Source organism: Corylus avellana, chromosome 1, assembly GCF_965113065.1.
Source record: "Corylus avellana chromosome 1, dhCorAvel1.hap1.2, whole genome shotgun sequence".
NCBI lineage: Eukaryota > Viridiplantae > Streptophyta > Magnoliopsida > Fagales > Betulaceae > Corylus > Corylus avellana.
In genome coordinates this window covers 10,790,447-10,800,765 of record NC_142490.1, presented here as the reverse complement: position 1 = coordinate 10,800,765, position 10,319 = coordinate 10,790,447, and the positions used below count along the sequence as shown (strand labels likewise).

General features: G+C 33.2%; 1 protein-coding gene across 1 annotated transcript; it reads right to left on the bottom strand.

The window, feature by feature from the left end:
- Nucleotides 1-3,076: 3,076 nt before the first annotated feature.
- Nucleotides 3,077-7,878, bottom strand: TRM82 (Transducin/WD40 repeat-like superfamily protein). The gene is made up of 10 exons (XM_059581776.2): nt 7,648-7,878; nt 6,866-7,030; nt 6,429-6,609; nt 6,005-6,061; nt 5,852-5,922; nt 5,299-5,377; nt 5,122-5,181; nt 4,495-4,598; nt 4,340-4,400; nt 3,077-3,626 (listed from the first exon to the last, which is right to left on the bottom strand). Exons 1-10 carry the CDS (start codon nt 7,779-7,781, stop codon nt 3,240-3,242), a joined length of 1,299 nt encoding a protein of 432 aa, XP_059437759.2. The 5' UTR covers nt 7,782-7,878; the 3' UTR covers nt 3,077-3,239.
- Between the last annotated feature and the right edge of the window lie 2,441 nt (nt 7,879-10,319).

The following is a 10,319-nucleotide window of genomic DNA, read 5'->3' as shown; positions in this document are numbered from 1 at the left end:
GGACTTCACCCTTTAAAAGAGAGTTTGAGCCTACATGTGAGAGGGTCTATTAAAGTACTGATTATATAAATTCATCTCTTTGTATCAGCTTAAATTTTTAGGACAAACGGTGATTTAAGAAAAGATGGTTAAGTTGATAAATTATCGGGCATTCTAAAAGTTTAAGCGGATAAAAATGGGTGAATTTAATAATTTAATATATATTTTAATACTCGTTTTCACGTGTGAGCTCAAGCTCTTCCTTAATAAATGAATGATGAATGACAAAGACAATGTTCGAACTCACGACCTTTGCTCTAAGACCATATTCAATCACTATTTATTCTAAAATCTTAACATAATAATATCAACGCGTAAAGGTCCTGAGTTAAACCCTAACTTCACAATTTACCTTATTTCAATTAAATATTTTACGTGTTGACCTCACTTATTAAAGTGAAATATGATCCCACAAATGAGAGGAGTGTTAAAAATATTTTATTAAATTTATTATCTACTATTTTCTATAAGCTTTAACTTTTAGAATAAATAATGATTTAACATAAATTTAGTAAATTTGATACTACTAAAGTAAACCCAAATAGCAGAAACAGTTGGAGAATAGTGGCAGGCATTCCCATATACATTTTTCTTAATCTTAGGATGAATCTCTATAGGATGATCCCTAAATCTCAAGATTTTCAGGGTAGGGTTAAAATGGGATTATATGGGACAACATACGAATTTTGGTGTTTTTTTTTTTTGTTTTGTTTTTTGTGGGTACGAATTTTGGTGCTTTAATTGTACACCTTTAAGTCATTGGTTGTTTGCAAAAGGAGTAGTTAGAGTAGGTTCTTGGAAAGTAGTTTCGTCCCAACTAAGAGTAATATCTTTGAAATATTTTTCAACAATTTGTACGAGCACAGTTTTTTGCTTATGTCTTTAGGCCATTCTTACTGTATGTGGTTGAAAATTGCATGCTAAACGACCACAGATATCCAATGCACCATATTGTCAATAATTTCATAAACAAATGAAAAATTAAATAGAAAAGCATAAGAAATAGAAAATGGAGACAAATGATTAATGTGTAGTTTGGTGTTAAATGCTTATAAGAGTTGGATAGAGCTACGTTGTGCTCTTATTGAATTAATATGATTGTGTACCATACTCTGGCGATCAACAATAACCCAAAATGACCTTATTCCTATCTCTCAAAAAACCTTATTCCTATCTTCCCTTTCTTCCCAACTCTTCATTTTTTCTGAATAATACAGTGATGAATTTGTTGATGCTCAAGTTCTAATACAATTTCTGTTTATTTTCTTTCTAGATTTGCTTTTAGCAGCAATATACGTGGTAAAGTTTTTTCTGTTTCAATTTCCTTTAGTCGTTTTTCTAAGGATTTGTTTATACAAAACCTTAAGAGTAACGATCTTAGATCTCTGGTCTGTCTTTTGTTTTCTCTTTGATTATTTTATGGAAGTAAATAATTGATCGATGGCGGATGAATTATTAGGCATATGAAAGAATTGTCACTAATGGTAGAGCCAGCAAAGGAAATTTCGTTTGAGAATGCACTTGTAGCGAAGATGAAAAAGCCAAGAAATGACTGTCTAGTTAAGAAAGTTGTGATGGACTGGGCAATAGCCAGAAACGTGATTCAGTGGAATATGCTGCTGCAGATCTGGAAACTGATTAGGACTGTGACATTGAAAGAGTTAAACAAAACATAGATCAAATTTGAATAGATGAAATTTTTTATTATATCTATGATATTGTTTTGTTAGAGTAACATGCTCTATTTTTTATGAAATGAATAAAAAAGAAGCATTGTTATAAAAAAAAAATTAAAAATAAAAAAACAAACCCTCATTTATAACAAAAATTTCAATCATTATAGCATTCTCTTAACATATTGAACGAGTCAAAAAGAATCTCAAGATATATATATATATATATATATATATATATATGAGTAATGATTCAAAGTTGGGCGTGCAAGAATACGGCTAATTTCTTTTTTTTTATATTAAAATTTTTTTTAAAAAAAAATTTAGTCGAGCGCACATGACTGTTTATACATGTCTGGCATGCTCTTTATCACCTCTCATATATATATATATATATATATATATATAAAGAAAAAACAAGTATTGAATTTGTTGCAGTTTTTTGTCCAAGCAATTTGTCAGGAACACAGGAAAACAGGCATAATAAAAATTCAAAGTCAAAAGCCAACACGCGTGGTTCTGAACAGTGTAAGTTGTGTAACACAGCCCTACACCAAATCTTAACCAAACATTTACTTGATGTGACTAACCAACACCTTTGCACTGTTATTTATTTTCCAATCGTTTTTCCGGGAGAGATATTTATTATTATTAGGAAAAACTTCAGTAAGTCCCTTCTGAATTTTCAGCCAATTTGACAAGCACTCCCTAAATTATCAAAACTTTCACTTAGGCTACCCCATACCGAAGTTTAGAGCAAACCAAAGTTTAGGAAGTCTAAGTGAGAGTTTTGAAAATTCAAGAAATACTTATCAAATTGGTTGAAATTTCGGGGGTTTAGTGAAATTTCTCCTTATTATTATTATTATTTATTTTTATTTTTATTTTTTACATTTCTTTATCCACAGCCATTTATCTCTTTTGTAAATTAATGAATTTTTTAAATTTTTTTTTGTTTTATATCTATATATTATTTTTTTACAAATTAACTATTAAATTTATAAAAGAAATAGACCACATATGCACAAGACACGTAGCAAAACTCTTTTAGCCATGTTCTCAAAAGCCCCTTTAACCTGGACCACCATACTCTCTAATTCATTTCGAGTTTAAAAGAACTGAAAGGACGGGTTACTTATAGCCAAAATAAAATTACCATTTTACCCTCAAGTTAACTACATTCTTTGCATTAAATTCTAGATGGTTGATAACTTAATTAAATTCTGCTCTCTTTTGCTTCCTAAGAGAATGCAGGATTATGAAAGAAACACAAATTTTACATTTTCTAGTTAGTGTTTGGAAGCCAGAAAACGGCGAGGCCTGCCTGCACCCATTTCCGTTTGGGGTTTAGGCTGCATTCCTCCTAAATAAATATCACAACTATATATCCCCTGCCTTTTTATGTTGATACAAGCACAAATAATTAGTATTACAAGAACCTAAGATCACTACAAATGATTAGTATTTCGGTTGCTCTAAGAAAAACAAAAAAAAAAAATCAGTTTTAGATGAGCTGCAAGAAACTCATCACTGTTTGATTTTTCTATCATTTCTGGTTCTCTTTCGAAGATCTCGTTTCTCTGCAGAGTATTGTTTTTTAACTAACAAATTGCTCATTGCTGTTTTCACTGCTTCAGCAGCAGCCAGGAATACCTTTTCGTCAACTGACAAACTTCCCTGCAACTTCTCGAGCAGTTTGTCGCCGCCGGGAATCTCATTATCACCCAAGACAGTCTGTTCATGCTCTGGAGAACAGGCACTGCTTTCCCTAAACCCTGAGATAACCCTCACACGGGCCAAAGAAGGGTGATCACAACCACGCAAGTTAGAGACACCAGCCACCATCCACAATAATCCTGAAGAGCTAGTGCTTAGGCTTGTAGGAATGAAGGCCTCTCCCTTGATTGAGACCACCTGGAAGAATCAAACAGGTTGGAAATAGAAAAATCAACAACTTTTGTATGATTCATCATATATTTATCTGAGACAATCACAAGTTTATAAAAACTAAGTGAAGACAATTATCAACATGAGTCAAGAAATATCCATTATGCTAACTAACATAACAGATGGATGGAATCTAGTCCTAAAATTGACAGGTGGAAACAAAAAGATTGCCAATAGGCGGAACAGTATAGAACAATTACACAAATAATACCATTTTGACGGCAGAACTTCCATCACAAATCATATCAGAATTTTCATTTAGAGAGGAAACAGAATGACAGTACCACACTACGTTTTAAAGCTGATAGTTCCTGTCATTGCCTAGACACAATCAACAACCAAAACAACAGGCCAAGCAAGGAACAGATTCCTTTTCTTCGAAAACCTGGAGATACCCCCTTCCGTCATATCTGGAACCTCCTCTTTTGTTTAAAAAATAAATAAAAATATTTTAATGATATTTTTGCCATTGGGGGACATTGACACTTTTTTGGTATTTTAGAGGGATATTGACACAATCTATAGTTTGGGATGACATTGACAATACGATGTAGTTTGAGGGGGATGTGTATTTATCCCTAAATTAATGTATCTGAAAGTGCCTGATCACAGGGCAGTCTGTTCTTCTGGAGAGTTGCACAATACAAGTGTTAATATTGCCAAGAGGTTGAGGTCCTTACCTTTGCAATCGAAAGAGTTCGAGCAGAAAGGTCACAGCTCAACAACACTATTCCTTGCAAGCTACAATCAAAAACAGTAACAAGTACTGAGACATCAAATCAAAACAGAATGCTTCATGAAGATATAATACTGTAAGAAAGGCTTGGTGACTTGCCTTTGAATGGCCACTGCAATTAGTGTACCATCTGGGATGGTACACAGATTGGTAACAGGAGAATTACACTCCTCTCCTCTCCCGTTAGACTCTAAAAGCCCTGCCTTCAGGAAGCAAGTGAAATTGAAAGCAAGTAAACAGACAGGCTAATGGGGGAAATTCCACCTCCGAGTTTTAATAATCTCACCAACTGTTATTTTTTATGCCGTGCTGTATTCTTAATGGGGGATTCTTAATGGGGGATTTTGAAATAGGACTTTATTTATAGTTGTAATTTGGGAATTTGAACCCTAACAAGGAAATATTGAAGATACAAATAAGCATGGTAATATCTGAACACAAATTTCACATAACTTCAAAATCCTATACCACTGGACAGCCGCCTTTGTTTGCCTTCATATTACTAGCTTTAATGACTTCTTTTTATCATTTATCTTTTTCTGTTAAGGTATCTCTCTTATATGCTTTCTGTGTACATGAGTTGCACCCTTTTCCTTTTAATAAAAGTCGATTACTTAAAAAATCATATGACTTATGTACATCAACCCTCCAATAAAAGCAAGTGATATTTCAGAATAATAAAGAGGTCAGTTGGAACCTCAGGGATACTTAGAACAAGTGGAATACCTTTGATTCAACTTTACAAGTATCAAGGAGAGATCCAGAGGAAATATCCCATAATCGAACCTGCAAAATCAACATGGATCTACGTTTAGTCCAAAACTTTTTGATAAGTATGTTTCGTCCAAAACAGCACCTTAAAGCAAATTATTTATATCATGCAAAGTTGTTAAGATCACATACTGTTGAATCACCACTTCCAGAGACGAGAAACCCCTGGGGGTACTCTGAGGTATAAACAAAAGCAAGGCAGGACACAAATCTGACAATAGTCATGAAAGTTTGAGAAATGAATGTTTAGCAGCTAGAAGAGTACTTGCACATGAAGAAAGATAAAGGACTTATGCAATCAAGATTCAAAAAGGGTTACATTCCCACCTATAAGTGGCAAAAATGTTTCAACATAAATGCGGGAAAATATTAGGTGTTCTTTTGGTGTCCTCCCAATTGTGATGTGGCTTTTAAAATCACCAATAGATTAAAAGTCAATAATGATAATCTCAAATTCAACGATAATTTTAAAAGTCACATCACAGTTGAGAAGACACCAGGAGAACACTAGAAGAACACTTAGCATAACCCAAAAAAAAAATGCTTAAAGGTATTGAGAACATGAATCATCAGTAAATCCAGAAGAAATTTGAATAAGAAAACAGAATAAATCTTTTGCCTAGAACTCCAATTACAATCTGCATTCTTTGTTTGGTAACAGTCGTGACAATAAAATTCCACTCACTCGGTATGACCAAGGCAAAAACTTTGTATCTCATGAAGTCCATCCAAAGGCTTCTTAGGAAACACAGTAACCTATCATAAGAATAATAGTGTCAAGAGATGCGAAATTAAATTAGTTCTTTCACTCATTCAAAAGGTAGTACAGTTTGATTACACGAATTTTGAAATCCCGATCAGCACTAACGACAAACCTCCCATCTGGTGAAAATTCCTGCAAAAAGTATTCACAGCCAGCTCATATGTGAAAATCATGTAACCAGTTAGACAAAAAGGCTATAGCTACTCCTAATCTATGACGAACTTCACCAACACATGAGCAAAAGTAGATGGAAATGAATCAATCCAAAAACAAAGGGAAAAAGAAAGTAACATCATATAAAGTCTCAAAAAAGTGAATGAGGAACGTTTGAAAAAAAAAACCATGAAATTTATGTACTGATAATCTATTACTCTGCTGTCAAAGGTTAGAAAAAGAAGAATAAGCAGTGGGGGAAAAAATATGGTCACTGTAAGCAATAACTTTTTCATTACTTACAAAAAAAATCACACAAAAGAAAATCAATTATAGCAATGCTCACCAGGCTAGTGATGATGCTACAGTAGTGAGAAAGCATTGGTGCTGCCTTCTTACTGACTAAAGCTTGATTTCCATCAAAGTCATCCAGGTCCACGACCCAAACAACCCCAAATTTGTCAGCAAAACAGACATACAGCCCGTCATTGCTCAGTGCAACTGCGCTTACTCTTTTCTCGGAGGACCTGTTATAAAAGTTGGAAAACTTCATATGACATGGGGCAGGTTCAATGCTATAGATTAACTCATGGTTACATGATACATATGGCACAGATGAGGACAGCGGGAAACAGCATTGAATGATATATATTGCACAAATTGCCTGTGTGACACATAGCGTTCAATAAACTCTATGAAAGCTTAAAAACTGTCAAAATCTCCTCTATCAAGTAAGCTTAAATTTTTACTATAGATAAAGCCTCATGGGCTTGAAGAACCTACACAGTACAAATGCAGCGCCAAGACTCCGTGGACCATATCTTGACAAGTTTATCATCACCTGCAGATACAAAGAGCTTCCCCTTTGCACCATAACGAATAGCTCTTATTGAATCCTTATGAGATGGCCCACATGAATCGTCCACTAAAGAAACTGCACTACCTCCACTGTAAGAAAAAAATAAAAATAAAAAAGTTAAATTTTGTTACCCAAGTCACATTCTTACTCTCGTTGAAAGCTTTTGCAAAATATTGAACACACACATCTGCAAACATGACCATCAAATTATCTTAATTGCACTATATACCTTTAAAACTTGAGCAATGAAAGTTTAGGGAGAAATTGGCGCTTTTTTTTTTTTTTGGATAATCATAAAATAATGGACACTTGATTTAAATCCAATCTTTAAGTGCATCATAAGGTTGCTGGGAAGATTGAAAAGAGTTTTTATTTTGAGAAACAAAAAGAAAACTGAACTTGAGTATTAACATTTTCAACATTTAAATTAAATCCCGAGAAATGATAAACTCAATTCAACTAGTTAAAATCTCCACTTTTCCTCCCGCTGGGGCGATTACTTATAAAATAAAATAAAATAAACTGTCTCAGCAACCAAACAGAGCTTAACACGTTCGATCAAACAGCAGCATCTTAAACTTTTATAAATTTGCAAACTTCCAACATGCAATGCATTTAATTCGGGTCGAAATCATTTACAGATCCGAATCAACAACGAAAAATTGAATCAGACTAAGAGAAAAAGCAAAAGTTAATGGAAGCTTACTGAATGTCGAAGACGCGGAGTTCTGACCCGACGGCGACAGCGACGGATTCCTGGGCCGGGTGAACGGCGATAAGTGCCGGAGCTACCTCGATATCTTTGTTGGTTTCTCCCTCTTCCATCGGAGTGTCCTCCATTCCCGCTAGGGTTTTGAGGTTTAGCGCCTCGCTGTTTTTGAGTTTACAGGGTTTTGTGGTTCGGGACCCGAAAGAAAATAAAACATAAAATGGGTTTTGAACGTTTGGGCTTCCGGAATACATCTAATTAGGGGTTGTGGGCTATTATTATTATTATTGTGAAGAGAATCCGAATGGCCATCATCTTTTTAATATTTATTTTAGGACATAAATTTTTTCTAAATAAGTAAGAAGAAAATATCATCCAACTCATTTAAAATAGTATCAACTGTCTATAAACATTTAAAACGTTAGTCTAAGTTAGCAAACTGCTATTAATGGCCTTAAGAATTTAATGTGCATTTTAAATGTTTATAAACACTTGATACTATTTTAAATGGATTGGATGATATTTCCTCTACACCGATTTAGAGGAAATTTATGTCATTTATTTTATATTTTTATTTGAATAAATGTTTGTAGCACTTCTCTTTTTATTTTTGAATAAATTTGACTTTTACACCCATTTTATCATTCACATTGGTTTATATATATTTTATGCAAAATAGCTAATCAAAACCCACTTTATCTATTTTAACTAATGAGTTTTAAAAGACACCATACATCTGATTGTTTATTATTATTTTTTTTTCTGATCTATATCATTTTATTTTATTTTATTTTTATAATGATTGTATTTTTCCTAAATATCCTATTTTTCAACTTTTGGGAAAAAAGAAATGTGGAGATAGAAATAGTAGGAGAAAATTTTGGAAAAAAAGAGATGTGGAGAGAGAAATAGTATATTAATGAGATGAATGTGTGAACAGTACCCGCTACATGTTGCAGTGCACTATTCACAAATGCAACAAAAATGTATTTTGCATTTGAGATGCATAATCCGACGTAAAGAGTTTTTTAGTGTTTTGCTTATCTATTTTAGATGAAGTGATAAATGGCTAAGCCATTAATAAGCGCCGAATGTTGTACATTGATAAGTGCCAAATATTACATATTTGGACCCCTTTATTTACATTAGTTAATCCTTTAGCTGTGTCATTATTTAATATTTTGTGTTAGTTTTGTGTTTTTAGTATTTTGTAGGTTATTGAAGAAAAACTACAGCTTTAAAGGGAAAAATGCAAAGTTTGGAAGGAAGCATACTTTGAGAAGACCTAGATGATGTGGTTAAGTCTAACCAAATCCAAGAAAAGGTTAAATCAGATTAAAGTTCAGATTGGATAAGATTTCGGATCGGATTCAAATTCAGATTCTGCACATGTCTTAGTATTTTGACCATAACTCTCCGCTCAAATATCTGATTGAAGTGATTCAAACGGCATTGGAAAGCTAACTCAAAATACTACAATTTGTTATGAAATAGGATTTTTCTAATTCGGACGGTTTCTATGCCAAAATCGCCCCGCAATTAAAGGACACAAATCTTGATGAATCCTATTCCGATTTCAGACTTCTATTTTGACTGGGAGAAAGACCTCCGAATTATCTAGGTTTAATAGGGCTTCTAGGACTTTTCTAAGCTTATAAATAGACTTCTTTGCATTCAAGAAAAGACACACAATCCCAGAGAGCAAAATTCTTTTGTTTAATTTTTCTTTAGGTTTAGGTTTAGGTTTAGATTTTATTTTTATGTGGAGCTAAATTCCCAACTAAGGTTGGGGATGAAGCCTCACCGATGAAGAACAACATCACTTTTATGTAAGTTTTTATTATTCTGATTTTATTGGGTTTTATATTTCAATTGTTTTACTTCTAATCAATTGTATGGAGTGATTTTTGGATATCTCTTGTGATTCAAGGATACATGTGATGATTTGAGATAATTTCATATGATTGATTGCTTGGCTTTTAACTCATAAAAATTGGATATCCCTTGTGATTTGTTCTACGGATACATCTAGTGTTTCAATTGAATTTGGATTCATTTTGTGATTTGGTCAATGAATGGATACATGAGATGGTTTTGATTAATTATTTGAAGCATAGTAAAACATATCTATGATTTAATTTGTGAGAATTTTGGATTAATATTGATGAACATAAAGTATGTTGTTATGATTTGGTGAGTGTGAATTCCCAAACCTTAGTACCTTTATCCTTAGATTTACTTATTTTATTTAGTTTATGTTTATCCTTTAATTTTTAAAACGCAAAAATGAAAACCCTTTTGGAACTAGATTATGATTTAATAAGTTTAGATATAAATTGCTCTTTCAAAAATATAATTCTCTGTGGGATCGACCTCGCACTTGCAATCCATTAAACTACAATTGATTCGTGCACTTGCGAGTTAAATAAATTTGCATAACAAGTACATTCAAACCCCTTAACTCGCATATGTTAATTCCTTAGCATTATTATTTGTTTGATTTTATATTGTTTTATTGTTTTTAGGTTCTTAGGAACAATACAAGAAATACCATTGATTTTGGGCTTAAAACGCACTTTGAGAAGCTACTGGCAGAACTGGGATCGAGTCCACTTAGCCTTAGGCTTGAGCGCAATTGCGCTCGAGTGCACAAGTCACTAGGCTCGAGC